The 22,951-nt window shown below is 36.4% G+C and overlaps 1 protein-coding gene across 1 annotated transcript; it reads left to right on the forward strand.

Moving 5' to 3' along the window:
• The first annotated feature begins 7,296 nt into the window (after positions 1-7,296).
• On the forward strand, positions 7,297-10,503 carry LOC107770799 (3-hydroxy-3-methylglutaryl-coenzyme A reductase). Its single transcript, XM_075249428.1, has 4 exons — positions 7,297-8,474; positions 8,568-8,749; positions 9,235-9,581; positions 9,785-10,503. Exons 1-4 carry the CDS (start codon positions 7,432-7,434, stop codon positions 10,025-10,027), a joined length of 1,815 nt encoding a protein of 604 aa, XP_075105529.1. The 5' UTR covers positions 7,297-7,431; the 3' UTR covers positions 10,028-10,503.
• The last annotated feature ends 12,448 nt before the right edge of the window (positions 10,504-22,951 follow it).

Here is a 22,951-nt window from a genome sequence, read left to right on the forward strand (position 1 = left end):
ACGAGTTTGGTTATAGCTGAGGTGGTTAGATGTTGTAACGAGTTTGGTTATAGCTGAGGTAGTTAGGTGTGGTATCAAGTTTGGTTATAGTTGTTTCTCCCTTGCTGGGACGTGATTGCTTATACTGTAGAATCCCTTGCCAGGACAGTGTAGACCTTATTGATCTCTTGTCGGGACTCTCGTTATAATTGTAAACATTATATATGGATCGGGTTGCACGCCGCAACAATATTGTATATGGATCGGGTTGCACACCGCAACAATATTATATGTGGATCGGGTTGCACGCCGCAACAATATTATATGTGGATCGAGTTGCACGCCGCAATAATATTATATGTGGATCGGGTTGCACGCCGCAACAATATTATAGGTGGATCAGGTTGCATGCCGCAACAATATTATATGTGGATCGGGTTGCACTCTGTAACAAAGATATAATAAAATGGGAGCGGGTGGTACGCCTACCACAAGACAAGTGAAATCAGAGCGGGTGATACGCCTACCATAAAATATAATAAAATGGGGGCGGGTGGTACGCCTACCACAAGACAAGTGAAATGGGAGCGGGTGACACGCCTGCCACGAGATATGAAAAGAAAGTGAAATCTGCCTTTGTTCCCTTTTTCGTGTTAGTTGGTGGTTTTGATTCCTTAATAATTCTCTTGATATTCTGTTTTACCTGCTATTCCCCGAAGCATGTTTTCCCTCCCAACTTTACTTGTTTATTTCTGTATTTCTTTCCCGCTGTATATAATTGAACTATACAGGTTTATTTGGTAGTCTGGTCCTAGCCTCGTCACTACTTCGCCTAGGTTAGGCTAGACACTTACCAATACATGGGGTCGGTTGTGTTGATACTACATTCTGCACTCTTTTGTGCAGACACCAGTGTTGTGGACTTCGGACCGCAATGAGATTGCTGATTCTTGATCATCAGGCGACCCGAGGTAGTCCTGTAGGTGTCCGCAGGCCTTGGCGTCTCCTTCTATATACTTTCCTGTTTCTTACATGTATTTCCAGAAACAGTGTTGTAATCAATTCATTCAGACCTTTATTTGTAGTATTCTTAAACTATCTATGAAACTGTTACACCAATTCTGGGTAGTCGAGACTCAAACAGTTGTAATAGATATTCATTATCAGATGGCTTATTATTTTATTCCGCTTATGTTATATTCTGTTGTTTAAATGTTATTTCTTCGTAATTGCTAAAGAGAATAAAATTGGTAAAAAAGGTAGATGGTTCAATAATTGGCTTGCCTAGCTCACATTAGTAGGCGCCATCACGATTCCCGAGAGTGAGAAATCCGGGTCGCGACAGATACTAATTGAACCCCTAGCTTTGCAGGGCAAAAAGTTTGGATGGAATGCAGCAGTTCATGTAGTTTAAGATATTTCTACTATCCTATTTTATTTTACGGGACATTTTCACGTTATAGTCAACTACAAACGAATTCAAAATTTTAATAGGATAATACAATCTATAAAATTCCTGAAAACTTAACTTAAAATTATTGGATTCAGTTTAGTCTGTAGCACGAATACTACATTCATGCTTCATTGAATTTGCTTTCTACCCTAACACTACTAGAAATTGCCAAAATTTCGACCATGAAATCTGTCGGAAATCAGTCAAAAATCGCTTATTTCCGATGAATTTTTGACGGATTTCAAGTGGTCGGAAAGATGATGGACACAAAATATTTTCGACGGAAGCGGTCGCAAATTTTCAACTATTTTGGTCATAAACGGGAATTGTTTAGCTGACCAGATGAAATTAAAGCCTGTGATCGCTTTGGTCGGTATATTTGCGATCGATTCAATCGCAATTTTATTAATATAAATTAATTATATAGTATTAAATTTTCTAACCAATTTGGTCAGTAATTTAATTATTATTTTTATTTTATTTAAAATTTCCAACCGAATCAGTCGGAAATTAAGAAATAAAAAAAATTCAGACCACTTCAGCCTCAAATCTGGGAATTTGCAGGTCAAATTTTTGACCATTTTCGTCGAAAATCAGTCGCAAATTTTGGTAAAATATAACAGAATTATGCTATATTTTAAGTCACACCCCTTGCCAAATCAAACAACAAATACACAACAGCCAATATCACAAATATTCTATCAATTAAACCTAAAACAACAAGTATCAAACTTGTTTAAACATAACAAAATCTTCTATTCTATTAAACCACATAAAAATCTAAAGCTTTCAACAAAAATTACATTACACCAAATCTAAAACGAATAAAGTTTTGCAACAACTAATCAAGTCTAAATATCTTATTACACAATCCAAATTACTATCGATCCTTATTGGTTTCAATCTCCTCATTGCTAGATTCTTCCATCGAATGGCGTTGTTTTCCATAGTTTGCCATGAATGTCTGCATCATACTTATTGTTTCTTGAGCATTGTTCCATTGTTAAGACAATACATTGATTTACATCTGCATAGTCTCAATTTCTTCGGGTAAAGTAGAAGCACCATTAAATAATGCAGTTGGACGACTAGACGACGACTGCACTTCAAGTTCGTAGACTCTACCTTTATTTATTTTCATGAGAAATAAAAAAAAATATTTAAATGAGCAAGAGAAGAAACATACAACTTGCGCAAAATAATATTAAAATGAATTCATATATCTAAATAATTACTAAAATATTTTATACCTTTATTTACTCTACCAGCTGACTGTTTCCATATCGAAGTCATATCTTCGGGCGTTGGTTGAGAATCGGGCTGAGTTTGTTGCCACTCCTCCATTCTGTGATACCCTTCCTGAAATGTTGTTGACAAACATTATATAAACAAATTAATCTTAACCAAGAATAAAGATAGTATTGTTAGAATCTTACATATGTCTCTGATCCACGCGGTTCGATCCATCCTTCTCTTGTACCATCCTCCTCCTCCGTCTTCTTCTTCTTCTTCTTCTTCTTCTTCTTCTTCTTCTTCTTCTTGTTCTTCTCCTTCTCCTTCTCCTTCTTCTTCTTATTCTTCTTCTTCTTCTTCTTCTTCTTCTTCTTCTTCTTCTTCTTCTTCTTCTTCTTCTTCTTCTTCTTCTTCTAATATGTCTTCTCAAAGACAGTAGCATGAGACACATTTTTCCCATGTGCCTTTTCCTTTCAAAATAAAAAATATGAGTTTATTACTTGAATCTCATATAAGTAAAGCTAAGTAAAATTTTATAAATAAATTACCAATCTCAATTGATGGGCCACAAAATTGATTGAACCTCCGATGTACAATGAGCCACCCTTACTGGAGGCTCAGTTTGCCTTCGCCTTTTCATTCTCCTGCTTCCATTTTTCGGTATTTCACTTCGCCAATAGTTAAAGCAGACATCTTCGCACAACCATAAAGGCCTTCTCCCAACTTTTCGAGAAACAAAATGAGTATCGTTATTCCTTTTCTGAGCTCTCTTCTCGAAATTTCCATTCACCTAATTTTCATGTTGAGGCTTCCATACACACAATAACTAAAGTTTGAAGTTGATACATCATATGTTTCCACACCTTGATGCTATAATAACTTTAACTCATCAATTAGGGATTGCATATATACATCAATCAATGTTTTTGGATTGCGAGGACTTGGAACAATACAAGTTAGAAACAAATGACTTGTCATACATAATTCAGGCAGCAAATTATATGGCGTAACAAACACTGGCCAACATGAATATTGTACAGCAGACACTGCAAATGAAGTGAATTCATCAACATATTATCCCAACCTAATATTTCTCGGTTCACCGGCAAAGTCTGAAAAAACCCTATCAAAATGCTTTCATGTTTCTCCATCTGACGGATGACATAGCATACCATCTGCCTTCTATGTTCATAACACCATCTCATATAAGGAGCGGAACTCATTGATGCATACAACCTCTTTAACCTTGGTAAAAGGGGTAAGTAGGACATCGCCTTCGCTGGAACCTTCTTCTGTTTAGCATTTGTGACTTCTTTGCAACGCGACTGGTTACAAAATTTGTAATTGTCTAAAGCTGCATCATACTTATATAATAACATGCAACCTTTATCACAACAATTAATCCTCTACGATGAAAGACCATACTTGAAAACCAATTTCTTTGTAGTGTAAAAATCTGTGGGCAAGTCAATCTTGGTCGGATTAAATTCATTCATAAGGCCAATGGTAGAATCCATGCCCGCTTGAGAAATAGCATTATCCTATTTAATACTTAGTAATCTAATTGCAACAAACCACTTGAAATGCGTTGCACCTTCATAAAGCGGACAACTAACTTCCTCTAACTGTTTGAAGAAGTTCTTAGCATCATAATTTGGTTCAAAGCTCCAGGGAACATCTCAAAAGCATCCATCATCATTTCATTAAATCTAGAATTTTCAACATTAATATTCTCCGTTATGGAACTACCTTCTTCACCACCTGATGAATTCTGAAAATGAACATCGTCTACACTAGAATGACTCTCCCCATGAACAGTCCACATATAATATTTTTTTATAAACCCCTTCTTATACAGATGAACAGTAATAATATCGGTCCCTAATAACTTAAAACACTTGCATTTCACACAGGGGCACCTAATTGTCCATTCGATAGGGAAATCATCAAGTGTCTTTGTCTTAGCAATAAAGCTAGCAACCCCTTCAATAAATTTATCCCGCAACCCCGTACGATTCGAATGATTCCTATCATACATCGATGTAAGATGCCAAATTCCATCTACACAGAAGAGAATAAGTACTAACTATAAGCTTTTGGGTACTAACGAATTCAGATTTACCCACTAAAAAAACTGGAATTAGCTATGAACGTCGTCGTTAATCTATTGCTAAAATGCTCGTAGCTAGCAGAATCTGTTGATAATACATCGCTAATCCGTCGCTAAATGAGATTAGCAACGGATTTTCTGTTTAGCAACAGATATTGTCCGTCGCTAAAACCTAATTTTTTTTAATAGTGACCTCACCTAAAATTTATTAAAGGAAAAATTATTTTTTTAATTTCAGGATTGGAACAGAGACCTCTGATTAAGTGCAGAAAGATCGTGTCCATTAATTCAAAACATTGATCTATTGTGGGAGCGCAGACTTAACTGTTTTCCAATATTGCCCCAATAAAAATGAGAAAACTGCATTTAAATAATTTTTCACTATTTTTTTCCCTTTAATACGTATTACATAGTTTATATTGGGATATATAAATTGACTATCAAACACCAAATTGCAGATCAACGTGATAAAATCAAAAGTCAAGTCTGTTCAACTTTCACAAATTAATTAAAAATAAGGGTGGGAATATAATGCTAAAAGAAAAACAAGGACAGGTACATTGGATTTTTGCTTAATAATAATTCAACTTTTCTCAAAGTAGGGTGCCAAGATACCTCTTCTGTTCTTTTCAATTGCTCTCCTATTTGGACTAATGTATACTCATGAGAAAACTTGTGTACGCCTTCAGGACTTCAGATATACCTATGCTACCCTATTTGGATATATATATCATATTCCAATAAATGTACCCATCATGCTCTAGCTATATTTTTATAGAGTTCAGTTTTAATATATTCACGGTGTAAATTATTCACTATGCTATTAGAAGACCTAAAAAATAATTATAAATTTAAGTTAATAATAAGTGGAGCTAATAATTAGAAAAACAAGTCTGAGAATCTGTTACAACAAATGAAATTACACTAGCAGTATATAAATTCTTTATATTGTCAGTGTATATTAATATTTGCATTTAAATAGTTTTGAATATTTTTAAGAAAATAGTTTCGAAAACAAGTTAAGTTTGCTAGTTTCTAAAAACTGTTTTTTTAAACAATTGTATAATATTTAAAAGTAAAAGCTAAAGAGATAAATTCACTATTTTGTAATTCCTCGATCTATTTTATTTGATTTTTTTTTGCAATTGTTAGTCTGCTTAGAAAGCATGATATATAACTATTTATAATTTAAAAAAATTTAATCTTAAATTTTTTTATTTATTTTTAGTGACATGCTTTTGTTTTTTATATTACCATAAAATATCATGACACATTTAATTTCTCTTTGATATGTGCAATTTTTTTTATCTCTCTTAAAATAGAAAAAACCGCAGTACAAAATAAAACCAAGGTAGTAATAATTATCGCTCTATCTCTCTTAATATTGTTCTCATTACGATTCAACTTATACAGACAAATAATTAAACTTGTTTACACTTGTCAGTGAATTTTTACCTATTACGTAACATGTTATTTATCTTATTTTCTAGTTTACTAAATTAAACATATTATACACTTATACGTTATTGTATATATTTTTAACCTAATGATATGAAATATTATAGTGTTAGTGTATAAAAGCTAAAATTTTCTCAGTGTGTGAAATTATAGCTCGTGTACTATAGTTCAAATTTAAATTCTGAATATAATGGTGGGATATCTCACGATATCTCCCGAGGTAGGATATTTCATGGGATTAGTTATTCCACCTTTTATATGTGATAATTCTTGCTTGGATGGTTGTTACGTATCGTTTCATAATGTATCATATTGTATTGTATTGTATTGTATTGTATTGTACTGTATCGTTTGATTAATACAATATTTGGTTAGAATGTATCATTTGCCATCGTTTTATGATATAATGCATTGTCAATATGAAGAATAAACTTGCAATATTATAAAGAAAAATTATGCTACATAGTAGAATTAATATATAAAAAAGGTATGGTAAAGGATAAACTAAAATTATTTAATAATAATGAAGGGCAAGATAAGAGAAAAAGACAAGGTAACGACGCGGCCACACCAAATCGGTCGTTACATAAAGTGACAGATTTTGTCGTTACGTAACAACGGATTTAACGATACGATATAATAAATTTAAGTAACAATCAAAACAAACATCGTATTTAAAATAACAATACGATACAGTAACAACCACCCAAACAAGCTGTTAGCGTAAAAGTTGTTCCCATATTAGCTAATACTTCAAACCAAACATGTCCCAAACTTTATCTCAAGATTATTATCTTATCACATATTTACCAAACAATCCTTACATCTCTACCCAAACACATAAGTCAACTTGACTATATAAAACTGTTTTTAAAAAAGAAGTATTTTTTTTCTTAAATATAATTTCACCAAAGTATAATTGATCACCTTAGAAGATAATTCAAATTTAAAGACATTTTTTTAATGTTTGAAACCTAAAGAGAAAGGAGGGGGAAGCACCCGGTACGTGTGGCCCAAAAGTCCAGCGCGGCAACCGGTTTTCTCTATAAATACATTTCCTACTTCTTCGCTTTTCCTCACATTCATTCCTCCATCACTCAAACAATACTTCTCAAATCACACACAACAATCCCACAGTTCCCCTCTTCCTCTTTTCTCTCCCTTCACTTCCCGGCCGGCGGCAATCTTACCGGTGAAAATGGACGTTCGCCGGAGATCTGAGAAGCCTGCATATCCAACCAAAGAATTTGCCGCCGGCGAAAAACCTCTCAAACCCCACAAACAACAACAAGAACAGGACAACTCCCTTCTCATTGCCTCCGATGCCCTCCCACTCCCTTTGTACCTCACAAATGGGTTGTTTTTCACCATGTTTTTCTCCGTTATGTATTATCTTCTCAGCAGGTGGCGTGAGAAAATCAGGAACTCCACTCCTCTCCACGTGGTTACTTTTTCTGAATTAGTTGCCATTGCTTCATTGATTGCTTCCGTGATTTATCTTCTGGGGTTCTTCGGGATCGGGTTTGTTCAGTCGTTCGTTTCCAGGGATAATAATGATGAATGTTGGGATGTTGAGGATGAAAACGATGAGCAATTTCTCTTGGAAGAAGATAGTCGTCGTGGACCTGCAACTACTCTTGGCTGCACTGCTGTTCCACCACCACCTGCTCTACAAATTGTCCCAATGGTACCACCGCAACCTTCCAAGGTCGCAGCTATGTCCGAAAAACCTGCGCCCTTGGTTACACCAGCAGCGTCTGAGGAAGACGAGGAGATCATTAAATCCGTGGTGCAGGGGAAAATGCCGTCGTACTCTTTGGAATCGAAACTCGGTGATTGTAAGAGAGCTGCTTCCATTCGTAAAGAGGCGTTGCAGAGGATTACGGGGAAGTCTCTAGAAGGGCTCCCTCTGGAGGGATTTGATTATGAATCCATTCTTGGGCAGTGCTGTGAGATGCCAATCGGTTACGTGCAGATACCCGTTGGAATAGCCGGGCCGTTGTTGCTCGACGGGAGAGAGTATTCGGTACCAATGGCAACCACTGAAGGATGTTTAGTGGCTAGCACCAACAGGGGTTGCAAGGCTATCTATGCTTCTGGCGGTGCCACTAGCGTGTTGCTCCGCGATGGGATGACCAGAGCACCTTGTGTCAGGTTTGGCACTGCCAAAAGGGCGGCGGAGTTGAAGTTCTTTGTTGAAGATCCTGTCAAATTTGAGACACTTGCTGCTGTTTTCAACCAGTGAGTGCATGCTGTTTACTATATTTCTCAGTGTGCATTTGAATATTGTGTTGTATGATTATGTAATATTTGCGTTTGAATTGGATATTGCAGGTCAAGCAGATTTGCCAGATTACAAAGGATTCAATGCGCAATTGCGGGAAAGAATCTATACATGAGATTTGTGTGTAGCACTGGTGATGCAATGGGAATGAACATGGTGTCAAAAGGTGTACAAAATGTTCTTGATTACCTCCAGAATGAATATCCCGACATGGATGTCATCGGCATATCTGGTATTCCACCTACCATTTAGTTTTTCATTAAAGATATCCCACGTATTTTACACCCAATGCTAGCTTAATTATATCTCTTCATATGATTATAGTAAATTAAATCCATGAAAAAAGCTGTATATTCACTGCATGAAACATGTGTTACACTTTATTTTTCTGCTGTGTATGGTCTCTGTTAAATGCTAATGGAATTTATCAGAAATCTCTGGTTATTGTGAATGTGTGTTTCGCACGGGTGGAAAATGTTTTCTTATCTAGCGTTTGGTTTCTTGAATTGTAGTAAATATTCTCTCCGAAGAAAATGTTTTTTTCTTTCTGAAAAACATTTTCCACCAAAAAGGAAAAATAATGTTTCCATACAGGTTAAAAACTTGACATTATTGTGATCTTTAATACCTAAGAATATCACGAAAATATTTTACCCGCTTTTGTTCCCACCGAAATGGAGATGTTTGTCTAATTGAAGTTATCTATAACTGTGACAGGGAACTTTTGCTCGGACAAGAAGCCAGCAGCAGTTAACTGGATTGAGGGGAGAGGAAAGTCTGTAGTTTGTGAGGCAATTATCACGGAAGAGGTGGTGAAGAAAGTTCTTAAAACTGAGGTTGCTGCTCTTGTGGAGCTGAACATGCTTAAAAATCTTACTGGCTCTGCGATGGCTGGTGCACTTGGTGGTTTCAATGCCCACGCCAGCAATATCGTCTCAGCTGTGTATATAGCAACTGGTCAGGACCCAGCTCAGAACATAGAGAGCTCTCATTGTATCACTATGATGGAGGCTGTAAATGATGGCAAGGACCTCCATGTTTCTGTTACAATGCCTTCCATTGAGGTATGTGATTAATATTTTCTTAATACAAATTTCTGATTCTGTTTTCGTCCTTCTTTCTAAATCATCAAAACTAATGAGTTTTATGCAAAAGAGAAAACATTACAGAGGTCCATACATGTGAACAGTCCTCAGTTCAATTTAAAGTGTTTCTCCGGAATCTTTCACTTTCTTGTTATATTTATTGTGTATTTAATGGGATACAGGTTGGTACTGTTGGAGGTGGAACTCAGCTTGCTTCTCAGTCAGCTTGCTTGAACTTATTGGGAGTGAAAGGTGCCAACAGAGAGGTACCAGGGTCAAATGCAAGACTCTTGGCCACAATAGTTGCTGGTTCTGTTCTTGCTGGGGAGTTATCCCTCATGTCAGCTATCTCAGCTGGGCAGCTGGTTAAGAGCCACATGAAATACAACAGATCTACCAAAGATGTCACAAAGGCATCCTCCTAATGAGGGGAAGACAATCCAATTCCCCACCTTGTACTTGAAGCTGTACACAGGTGCTCCAACAAGTAGCTTCCACTTAAGAATGATCAAGAGTAGTAATAAATAAAATTTACAAAGCAAAACCTATAATAGAAGTCAGAAGACAAATAACGCCAACTTCTTATTTTTGGTGAAGTCATGTGAAGGTGGTAGGGTCTCTTTTCCTCATAGTTAGGGTAAAGAAACCTGAAAATGTATTGTGAAGATCCGCTGGGGGAAGTTAGCTGGGCTGTCTGTTGTCTCAGTGATTCTTGATGCCATTTGTTAGCTGCCAACACTTGGTATCTTTCAATGTGCCATAGGGGGAATATCCTTTTCATTTCTGTTGTATTGTTCTTTCGTTTGTCAATTTGTCATTTGTTTGTAATTTCTGCTGGGGTTGTCTGGGTCTGATCAGCAAGTGTGATCTTGTATATGAAAATAAATTTCTTTTATTCAAATGAACTGTTGTGGCTCTGTTGAAGTGTTTGTTCATGCACGGATGCACCCATTTACTTAAAACTTATTTTCTGCAGCATACATGTATGTGCTTAAAGGCGTTCGGAATACATAGATCTCAAGATGACTAATATCTCATTAACTTAAACCATTTTTATTAAGGATTGTAGATCAAGATTAACACAACATTGGCCAACTAAGGATGAACGAAAAGTTCATTTGTGCTACTTGTCTATATCTACATTCATTGTCAAAGTTGAATGCGGAACTTAATTTGCAAATGCACAGAATAGGGAACTTTTACTCTTGAGATGAACTAATGACATGTCTATTGGGCTGAAGTGCTAATCTGTCTAGAGAATATATACCAATTTACAGCAAATACAACAACCTAATAGAGAGGAAGATGATGATCTTCTATAGCTTAACATGAATGACACATAGAGCATACTATTTTCTGTTTATTCTCAACCATGGAAGTCATAAGATTAAACTTGTAATTAATAGTCATGTTATTTTATATTTAGCTCCTTTAATAGCCATGTCAGCACGGGGTGTCTGCGAGACACACTTATGCCAACAAGAGGTGTTTATCTAGTCACTTGGATAGTTAAAGTGTTTAACTAAACGTTGGTGCCAAGTTTAAAGGGTTATCCAAATATTTGGCCTTCCTGTATTTTCGTAACGATTGAAGTCAGAAGATTAAACTTATAATAGTCATGATATTTATATGTCGTCTAGCAAATTTCGAAATTCCTAAGTTCTACCCAAAAGCACCCAATTCCACAATGAAAAACCTTAGATTCTAGGATGAAATCTTGTAAAAAGATGTAATAAATTGAAAGAAATGAGTTAAAAATCATTTACCTGTGATTTGGGGAAGAAATAGCCCTAGGAAAATTGCCTCTTGAAGTTTAGATTTTGAAAATTGGGAGAAGGAATGAAAAATCCCGTCTAAGTCTAAAGTTATCAGCTGTAGATGTCGCATTTACGACCTGCGAGAAAGGCATCGCAAATGCGAACCTGTCGCATTTCTGCTGCTATCGCAAATGCAAACCATTTGGTCGCAAATGCGAAGGTCCCTCCCCCAGACCCAATTCGCAAATGCGAAGGGCTGTTCGCATTTGCGAACATGGGCTGGCCCAGCTTCTCTTCGCATTTGCGATGAGAAGCTCGCGAATGCGACCTCATCAGTAGTCGTAAATGCGATCCTTGACCTTGCATTTGCGAGGTTTGAGGCCTGGAACAAGTTCAGCTATACCAGCAATAATTTCATAGTTCCAAATCACTCTATAGCCTATCCGTAACTCGCCCGAGCCCTCGGGGCTCCAAACCAAACATGCACGCAAGTCGTAAAACATCATACAAACTTGCTCGTGCGATCAAATCGCCAAAATAATATCTAAAACTACGGATTTAACACCAAAACACATGAAATCCTTAAGAACACTTGAAATTTCTATTTCACAACCGGACATCCGAATCACGTCAAATTAGTCATGTTTCTCACCAAATTCCACAAACATGACTTAAGATATTAAACCTGTAACAGGCTCCAGAACCAAAATACGGGCCCGATACCAACAAGATCAATCATTATTCAATTTCTTTAAATCCTTAGATTTTCAGTTTAACAATTTTTAATAAAAATTCATTACTCGGACTAGAGACCTTGGAATTTGATTCCGGGCATACGCCCAAGTCCCATATTTACTACGGACCCTCTAGGACCGTCAAATTACGGATCCAGGTCCGTTCACTCAAAATGTTGATCAAATCAGCTAAAATCACTTTTAAAGGCAAAAATTATTATTTTCTCAAATTTTCACATACAAGCTTTCCGGAAATGCGCCCGGAGTACGCACGCAAATCGAGAAAAAGTAAGATGAGATTTTGAAGGCCTCGGAACTCCGAATTGCGTTATAAAACACGAGATGACCTTTTGGGTCATCACACAGAGCCATCCCATTTTAATGGGCATACCATACTTTGAATACCTATCCTTCGTCATAAGACTCATTCGGAATAATCAAGTTTATAGGAGATAACCCGAAATATAGAAATTAGGAATTTTGGCTGCCATCTATACTTGAACTTATGGAAACACTATGGAATTCAATCCTGAGAGAGAAAGTTTAGCCAACATAACAATCACTTCCTCCTTCAACAAACTTCAACAAAAAACTACCCAAAATTGTTAATTAATCCCATATACCATAATCTAGTGTTACATGCATGGCCTATTTCCAACCCCACAATATATTTATACTCTTAACCTCTTGCATGTAAGCTTAGGAGTAGGACTTACCTGGATAAATGATAATCGAATGGCTAGCTTCCTTGATTCTTGAAGATTTGAGCAAGATTGGATGATTGGAATGCTAGGTTCCCTCTTTCCCTCTCTAAGTTGCTCTTACCTCTATCTAAAACTATCAGATAAACGTCCAAAAATAAGTCTCAAAGGTTATTTATCAAAATAGGGCCAGATTATAAAAATGGAAAAATAGACTCTCCGACTCAGATCTGCGGCCGTAGAATGGAACGCATAACAGGTATGCGGCCCGCAAAATGGACCGCGAAAATTATGCCCAGGAACTGGCTGCACTGGACCGGTCTGCGACAGGTCTGTGGTCCACAGACCACTTATGTGACCGCAGAATAGCCCAACGAAATTTCCTCATCCTAGCCCTGCGACAGAAGTGCGGACCACGAAACAAGTATGTGATCGCACAATGGACCGTGAAACAACCCTCAAAGTTCAACAATTTCTCTGCTCGACTGTCGGATGATTATGCGGCCCGCGAAACGGTTCTGCGGTCGCGAAATGGATCGCAAAATTGCCTTCTTTTGTCAATAATTTTAATCCACTCCTCAGTGCATTCCTCAACCCAAAAAGTCCATATCGCGGCGAGCTTGCTCACCGCGAAGATAAATTTTACTACTTCTGAACACTTTAGTCTAACTCGACACCGCCAAAGCTTAAATTCTATAGCGAAATTTTTCGAGGCCTTACATTAGTAAACTAAAAGGAAAGCTTAAACTTAATTCATTTTTAAACTAATGAATTTCTTATATTTAATTAACTTTAATTTTACAATCATTTCATATGTTTACTTCACTATTACTAAAATCATACTAGCTACATCACATTCCATAAGTTTACCCACAGGCTTCATTGTTATCATACAAAAGAAACAGTCATAATTAACAAATATTTGAACTATTTTAACATATAAAAATTAAAGAATTCAAGTAGCATATAAAAATTAAGGTATTTAATTTAAATAGAATAATTATTTAATATAAAGTAAAAGGAATTCAAATATTTGGGAACTACAATATCAATTATGCAAAAAAATTGACTAATCTACAAGAATAATTTAATAATTTACCAACTAATTTCTAACAATTCTAACTAATTTTCCTAGTAATTAAGCCATAGAAAAATTTCCCAAAAGTTAAAACTAACCTTACTATGAAGAAATCTACAGCTGAACGAGGTGAAGATGGTGGTGGTCTCTACAACCCAAAGCTTGTGGAGATGCTGGCCGCTACAAAAAAAAGTTAGGGTTTGATCCTTGAATTCTGCCGCGACCATGGAGAATTCTAGGGTTCCGCGCAACAGAGAAGAAGAAAAGAGGAGAAAGAGCAATCTCTTGGAGAGGGGAGATGATTGAAGTGTGGAGAAGCTCATTTTCCGATGGGCGGAGGTGGGAGGTGGGAGGCGGAGGTAAAATGAGAGGAGGAAAAAGAAGAAAGAGAGGAAGAGAACAAAAGAGGGACGGGGTGGGGTTTTTTTAAAATGATTTTCGACCGATTCGGTCGAAAAATAAAATATTATAGTTTAAAAAATCTCTGACCAATTTGGTTGGTAAAAGCACTGACAAGTCAGGCATTGGAATTCACATCAATTTTCGAGCATATCGGTCGGAATATTTAAAAAAAGAACTAAATCTAGTCAAACTCTGAAATATTGACTTTTATTGAACGACGGAATCGGTCGAAAATTTAACTCCCACAATTGTGCGCCAAAATTAGCGACCAAAATAGTCGGTACAAGGTCGAAATATTTTAAGAAAAAAATAAATAATTCTTTTTCGTTATTTTCGACTGAGATTGTCGCAAATTTTCGACCTCATTTTTCAGTCGGAATTTTGGCATTTTCTTTTAGTGTTATAAATAGCATAACTCATTGAGACTCTACTTGATAAAAAATGTTTATTTCTTGTTAAGAGAAAGAAAGGTAGACGGACATGCATGTAAAACTCTTCAGGAACCATTTGTACAAATATTTTAAGATATTTTTTTAATTAAACGCTGATGATATTATAAAATAAAAGTGTATTATATTTAGCAGTTTATGATTTTAAATGAGACAACCTTATAATTCAATATCCTATCAGAACAAACTGAAATTCTAGTTTAAGTTTTACCGTCACATACTCGATATTTAAAAGAATTTCTCCTTGTGTCGAGTTTAACCATTTAGCTGGTATCGGAAATCAGCTGACTCACATAATCTAGATTCACACTGAATAGCGGAATCGTAAAGCGTTCCCTACTAAAAAGTTTTTTATGGGAAAAAATTTCATTTTATTAATTTGGTTGGCATAACCTACTTTGTACGTCCTAGTTATTTATATACGGGCAGGCACTCCCCAATGTTACTGTGCTTGCTGCTAGTGAGAGAAAAAAATGAATATTTTTAAAATATGTGGTACTGAACAAGCCATAATATTTGTGTTGATATAATTTATTTGAAACTTAAGGTATTAAACATGCCATAGTATATTTTGTTGGACTTTAAGCCATTAGACTTTAAAATAGAAGAAGTGTGAATTGGAAATGTAGGGAAATAAAATGGAGGGAAAATGAAAAATTTGAAGAAGTGAACTTTTGTCTTGCACTTTGTCCCTCATTGGTGAGGGACAACCACATTTGTGTGGTTATATATAGAATCACTTCTTAAAACTCTTAAAAGGAGTTGAAGAGAATGAATCCTCGCGTCGTCGCCGTCGTCGTCGCTCGGCTCGGCTATGGTTTGGATTTGGATTTGGCAAATGATCGATAAGATTATTTTTTGGACAAAATTTATTTAATTATTTAATAATTAATTAAATGCCAAATCACTGCTGAAAATACGCCAGAATCCTGCTGAAGATTCAGAGGGTCTCTCTGGCCGCGGTGGAACCGCGGCAGGCAGATTCAGAGAGCCTCTCTGACCGTGGTTCTGCCGCGGTCGCGGTAGAACCGCGGCAGACAGCGTATTCTTCTGAAAAGGCACCTTTTCCAGACACCTCTTCTGATAATTGCCTATAAATTCTGAGGCAAGGCTCCATTTTCTATATACGAAAAACACTCCAGAACTTCTTTCTTTCTGAATACACTGCATCCTAATTCGCAGTCTCACTCTCTCAAATTTGTAAGTGTGATTTTTCTCCGTTCTTTGAGTCCGTTGGTATCCTGCAGTTTGTATTGCCACTGTTGCAGGAAGGTTTCTTCCGTTTTATCCTGGGAGGATTTAATCCATTACCTTGGCAACGTGTGAGGGGGTTAAAATTCCTTAAGGACGCACAAGAAAATTGTGGACTCGGAATATTTCTTGTTGTTTACTGTTTTTTGTTCCAGTTTTTCCTTCTAACAGTTTTTATTTTTATTTTCTTCCTAATTTTGTGTTTCCACACAAGACTAGTAACAAGCTTAAGGAATTTTTTAAAAAAAAAAATCTAACGGTTCTGTGTTGAAATAGATATATATTAAACTGTTATCTATATTTTGTATACTGGTTTGGAGACTAAAGCCTTCGTACTTTCTACTCCAATAATTGTTCTGTCCGGTTTAAAGTATAACAAAACTTTAGCGGAATAAGAAACGTACGGGTTTGATGTATATAAAAACTTCACCATTGTTACGCGTTGTGTGTTTGGTTTGATATTCAGTTTGAAGATATCAAAACTTCACTGATTTAACAAAATTCTGTTTTGTTTTCAACTCTACAGAAACATGTCGAATGAAAATCAAACTAATGGAAATGTTGCGGGAACGGGTGCTACTGTTACGAGTGTTGCTGCCTCGTCAAGCCGTTCAACTCCTGCTCATGCTATGGTACCAACAGAAAAACCCAAAAAGTTTTCCGGTATTGACTTCAAATGTTGGCAAATGAAGATGCTCTTCTATCTGACTACGTTGAGTTTGCAGCGATTTATCAAGGAGGATCCTCCGATCCTGGATGAAGGCACTCCGGATGACGAACAATTTGTGGTAACTGAAGCATGGAAACATTCTGATTTCTTGTGCAAAAACTACATTTTGAGTTGTTTGGAAGATAACTTGTACAATGTCTATAGTGTCATGGAAACTTCAAAAGCATTATAGAATGCGTTTGAGAAGAAGTACAAGACTGAGGATGTCGGACTTAAGAAGTTCGTGGCTGCAAGGTTTTTGGATTTCAAGATGATTGACACTAGGTCGGTCATAACTCAAGTCCAATAATTACAAGTCATTGTGCATGATCTCCTTGCTGAAGGTATGACCCGAATCAATAATTTTATTAATAAGATTTATCTTATTATTAATTATGAATTTGTTATTGAAGGTATGGTCATAAATGAGGCCTTTCAAGTCGCTGCTTTCATTGAGAAGTTACCTCCGTTGTGGAAGGATTTTAAGAACTATCTTAAACACAAGCGGAAGGAGATGACACTAGAAGACTTGATTGTTCGTTTGAGGATAGAAGAAGACAACAAAAATGCTGAAAAGAAGTCACGTGGAAACTCGACAATAATGGGGGCAAACGTTGTTGAGGAGGCGCCACAAAATAAGAAGAGGAAGAAGGCTTCCGGACCAAAGAATTACCCAAGCAAGAAAAAGTTCAAGGGTAATTGCCACAACTGTGAAAAATCTGGGCATAAGGCCATGGATTGTCGTGCGCCAAAGAATGATAAGAAGAAAAAGAATCAAGCTAACATGGTTGAAGATGAGATGGAGGACTTATGTGCCATGTTATCTGAATGCAACTTGGTAGGAAATCCAAAAGAATGGTGGATAGATTCTGGAGCCACCCGCCATGTTTGTGCTAACAAGGAGTTATTTTCTTCTTATGCCCCCACAGGACCTGACGAGACAATCTTCATGGGAAATTCATCTACGGCCAAAATTAAAGGAGTTGGCAAGATTGCGTTGAAGATGACGTCGGGAAAAATAGTGACTCTAAACCAAGTCCTCCATGTTCCAGAAATTCGCAAGAATCTTGTGTTTACCTCACTTCTTGTCAAGAATAGATTCAAATGTATTTTTGTTTCTAATAGTGTTATACTTAGTAAGAACGATGTATATGTAGGAAAAGGTTACCTAAATGAGGGCCTTTTTAAGCTAAATGTAATAGTTGTTCCTATCAATAAAGTGAATGTTTCTTCTTACTTACTTGAGTCAAACACTTTATGGCATTCGCGTTTAGGTCACGTAAACTTCAAAACATTGCGGAAGATGATAAATCTAAAAGTATTGCCAAAATTTGATTGCATTAATTCCAAATGTCAAATATGTGTGGAATCAAAGTATGCTAAGCATCCTTTTAAGTCCGTTGAAAGGAATTCAAGTCCTTTAGACTTAATTCACACAGATATTTTCGACATGAAGTCAACACCATCTCGCGGTGGGAAAAAGTATTTTATTACTTTTATTGACTATAGCACGAGATACTGCTATATTTATTTACTTAATAGTAAAGATGAGGCAATTGATGCTTTCAAGCAATACAAGAGTGAAGCTGAAACGCAACTAAACAAAAAGATCAAAATGATAAGAAGTGATAGGGGTGGCGAATATGAATCTCCTTTTGAAGAAATTTATTTGGAAATTGGCATTATTCACCAAACAACTGCCCCTTACTCTCCAAAATCTAATGGAATTGCGGAGAGGAAGAATTGAACGTTGAAGAAGATGATGAATGCATTGCTAATAAGTTCTGGCTTACCACAGAACTTGTGGGGGGAAGCTATACTTACAGCTAACCGGATAATCAACCGTGTACCTCATAGTAAAACACAGTCCATTCCTTATGAAAAGTGGAAAGGAAGGAAGCCTAGCTTGAAATACTTCAAAGTGTGGGGGTGTTTAGCTAAGGTACAAGTTCCTAAACCTAAAAGGGTTAAGATAGGTCCAAAAATGGTTGATTGTGTGTTTATTGGATATGTAACCAATAGCAAGGCATATCGTTTTCTGGTTCATAAATCAGAAAATCCTGAGCTTCACATTAATACGATAATAGAATCAGATAATGCTGAATTCTTTGAAACTATTTATCCGTATAAAAAGGAAAGTGAAGTGACCTGTCAAAAGTCAAAACGACCTCGGGAGGAAATAACAGATGATATGCCTAATGAAGAAAATCCAAGAAGAAGTAAACGTCAAAGGATATCTACTTCATTCGGTCCAGATTTTCTGACTTTTCTGTTAGAAAATGAGCCTCGTACCTTCAAGGAAGCAATGTCTTCCTCAGAAGTACAATATTGGAAAGAAGCTGTCAATAGTGAAATAGAATCCATATTGAGCAACCATACCTGGGAATTGGTTGATCTTTCTCCAGGTAACAAAACGTTGGGTTCTAAATGGATTTTCAAGAAGAAAATGAAGGACGATGGTACTATTGACAAATACAAGGCAAGACTTGTTGTCAAAAGATTTAGACAACGAGAAGGTCTTGACTATTTTGACACATACTCGCCGGTAACAAGAATTACATCCATTCGGATGCTAATAGTGTTAGCCGCCTTGTATGGTCTTCAAATCCATCAAATGGATGTAAAAACAACATTCTTAAATGGTAATCTTGAGGAAGAAATTTACATGAACCAACCTGAAGGGTTTGTAGTTCCGAGAAAAGAAAAGAAGGTGTGTAGACTTGTCAAGTCCCTTTATGGACTAAAACAAGCACCCAAGCAATGACATGCGAAATTTGACCAAACAATGTTGTCAAATGGTTTTAAGATTAATGAATGTGATAAATGTGTTTACATTAAGAACGTTCCAAATCATATAGTCATTGTTTGCTTATATGTTGATGATATGCTAATAATGAGCAAAGACATTGCCGACATTCAAGCTACTAAACGTATGCTTGCTAGTAAGTTTGATATGAAAGACTTAGGAGTTGCCGATGTAATTCTAGGAATTAAAATCCAGAGGACTCCTCAAGGTCTAGCTTTGTCTCAGTCACATTACGTGAAAATGGTACTGGAAAAATTCAAACACTTGGAATTTAGAAGTGCAAGAACTCCAATTGACTTAAACCATCATCTTATAAAGAATAAAGGTGAAAGTACGTCTCAATTGGAGTATGCTCGTGTGTTGGGAAGCTTAATGTACATCATGAACTGTACACGACCTGATATAGCTTGTGCAATAAGTAAACTTAGTCGATTCACAAGTAATCCCAACAAACATCACTAGGTGGTAATGAAACGAGTTCTAGGATACTTGGAGTATACCCAAGACTACGCTTTGCACTACAATAAATATCCTGCGGTTATCGAAGGATATAGTGATGCAAATTGGAAAACCGGCTCAACAGAAACAAAGTCCACAAGTGGATATGTTTTTACTGTTGGTGGAGGAGCAGTATCTTGGAAATCTTCCAAACATACGTGTATCGCTCGTTCTACAATGGAATCAGAGTTTATAGCTTTGGATAAAGCCGGTGAAGAAGCTGAATGGCTTCAAAATTTCTTAGAAGACATTCCGTTCTGGCCAAAGCCTTTGGCTCCTATTTGCATACATTGTGATAGTGAGGCTGCCATAGGACGGGCAGAGAGCGTTATGTACAACGGAAAGTCTCGTCATATACGACGAAGACATAACACCGTTAGACAACTACTTTCTAGTGGAATTATCACTATTGATTATGTAAGATCAAAGGATAATGTGGCGGATCCGCTTACAAAAGGCTTAACTAGAGAGGGAGTTGAGAAATCATCTAAGGGAATGGGACTATGGCCGAGGACAAGTCAACATGGCGGTAACTCTACCTAGAATTTTGGATGTTCCGAGATCTAGGTTCAAGGAGCTCAAACAAAGTTGTGATTGACCGGTTCAACATTGTCAAAATAAAATCTTTAGTCCATTCTCGTGATGAAGACAATGTTCAGTAACAAGGATAAAACTTTACACGTTCTTTAATGATTACCAAAGTTTGATGAGGTATTTATCAAATAGTGTCAATCTAAAGGATTACACGTTTAGGAATCACCTACGTAAGTGTGAAGTGTAAGCCGCTTCAAGGAGAATTCTGTAAGGCCAATTCTCTAAGCACTTATGAGACCAGGCGATGTTCATGGCTAAAACGAACACAACAATTAGAACCAAAAGACGGTTACGAGTTGGTTGTGTGACATATGGTTGTCTAGGTATACACTAAAGTTCGACGGTTCAAAGATATCAAATCTACCGATTGACCGAGTATATCCGACATATGTTCACTACGGAAAGTTCAAAGGAAAACCTACTTATCCAGATGCAATTAATCCTTACTAGCAAAATCACATAGCTTTCATCTATGATCTTTCTTGATACAGCCATTCCCATTCATGTGGGGGATTGTTGGACTTTAAGCCATTGGGCTTTAAAGTAGAAGAAGTGTGAATTGGAAATGGAAGGAAATAAAATGGAGGGAAAATGAAAAATTTGAAGAAGTGAACTTTTGTCTTGCACTTTGTCCCTCATTGGTGAGGGACAACCATATTTGTGTGCTTATATATAGAATCACTTCTTAAAGCTCTTAAAAGGAGTTGAAGAGAATGAACCCTCGCGTCGTCGTCGTCGCTCGCTCGCTCGGCTCGGCTTTGGCTTTGGCTTTGGATTTGGATTTGTCAAATGATCGATAAGATTATTTTTTGGACAAAATTTATTTAATTATTTAATAATTAATTAAATGCCAAATCACTGCTGAAAATACGCTAGAATCCTGCTGAAGATTCAGAGGGTCTCTCTGGCCGCGATCGCGGTGGAACCGCGGCAGGCAGATTCAGAGAGCCTCTCTGACCGCGGTAGAACCGCGGCAGGCAACATATTCTTCTGAAAAGGCACCTTTTCCAGACACCTCTTCTGATAATTGCCTATAAATTTTGAGGCAAGGCTCCATTTTCTATATACGAAAAACACTCCAGAACTTCTTTCTTTCTGAATACACTGCATCCTAATTCGCAGTCTCTCTCTCTCAAATTCCTAAGTGTGATTTTGCTCCGTTCTTTGAGTTCATTGGTATCCTGCAGTTTGTATTGCCACTGTTGCAGGAAGGTTTATTCCGTTTTATCCTGGGAGGATTTAATCCATTACCTTGACAACATGTGAGGGGGTTAAAATTCCTTAAGGACGCACAAGAAAATTGTGGACTCAGAATATTTCTTATTGTCTACTGTTTTTTGTTCCAGTTTTTCCTTCTAACAGTTTTTATTTTTATTTTCTTCCTAATTTTGTGTTTCCACACAGGACTAGTAGCATATTTGTTGCTCTAAAAACGGCTCATTAAGTGTATAGTAGAAAATTTAAGTTAAATTATTTCTAAATTTAGAAAGAGTTTATTTTTTGGAATGGATTAAAAAAATATATTCATATAAATTGAAACGAAGAGAGTAACTCAAGTTTTAATAGCGCTGATTTTTTTGAAGAAATGAAAAGAAAGATTTGGGATTGGATCTATGAAAATATTTATTTTTATGAAGCATTTACTTTGAATAGAAAGTTTTTTTCTCACCCTTTTTTATGCACGGCCTGATTCAAGATTATTGTTGGATAGATTAGCAAAATCGTGATCAAAGTTGATAATTAAAAAAATTATTCATTAAATTTTAAGGGGTGCGGCGCAGGAGCTGTTACAATTGTTTCAGCATTGTGTTTCTTTGTCTTTGATAACAGAGTTGGTTATCTAAGCATAAAACTAGAGTAATTAAAGTAACTTATTATATACATTTTATTATATCAAAACGGTTCAAGAAACAATGGCGATGAACTATTGATGACAAGTGCTTAGCCAATAGCACATAGTTAATTGGTCCTAAATAATGCAGAACCAAAATAAATGTTTTTTGTCGTTTGCAATTCAACTTCTAAGTTCTAATGAACTGGTCTATTTTATGATTCCACGATATAAAAAGAAAAGACTAAATGAAGAAGAAACTCGAAACAAGAGGAAAAGTTTCTACAAGGAAAAAATAGGTTCCTATATTCCCACTGTTGATCCCGTTGTAGCCTTAATTTTATTTTTATTTCGCTTTTTAAGCATAGATTTTTTTTCGTTTCTTTCGGTATTCGATAAGCTTTTGGGTACTAACGAATTCAGATTTATCCACTAAAAAAACTGGAATTAGCTATAAACGTCGTCGCTAATCTATCGCTAAAATGCTCGTAGCTAGCAGAATCTGTTGATAATACATCGCTAATCCGTCGCTAAATGAG

The sequence above is a fragment of the Nicotiana tabacum genome, chromosome 3, assembly GCF_000715075.1.
Source record: "Nicotiana tabacum cultivar K326 chromosome 3, ASM71507v2, whole genome shotgun sequence".
Lineage (NCBI taxonomy): Eukaryota > Viridiplantae > Streptophyta > Magnoliopsida > Solanales > Solanaceae > Nicotiana > Nicotiana tabacum.

Excerpts from the sequence above, each read along its gene's own strand:
- LOC107770799 (XM_075249428.1), top strand. The coding sequence starts at position 7,432 with ATGGACGTTCGCCGGAGATCTGAGAAGCCTGCATATCCAACCAAAGAA. Across the intron at positions 8,475-8,567 it reads CTTGCTGCTGTTTTCAACCA|GTCAAGCAGATTTGCCAGAT; the intron begins GTGAGTGCATGC and ends TGGATATTGCAG. Across the intron at positions 8,750-9,234 it reads GGATGTCATCGGCATATCTG|GGAACTTTTGCTCGGACAAG; the intron begins GTATTCCACCTA and ends TAACTGTGACAG.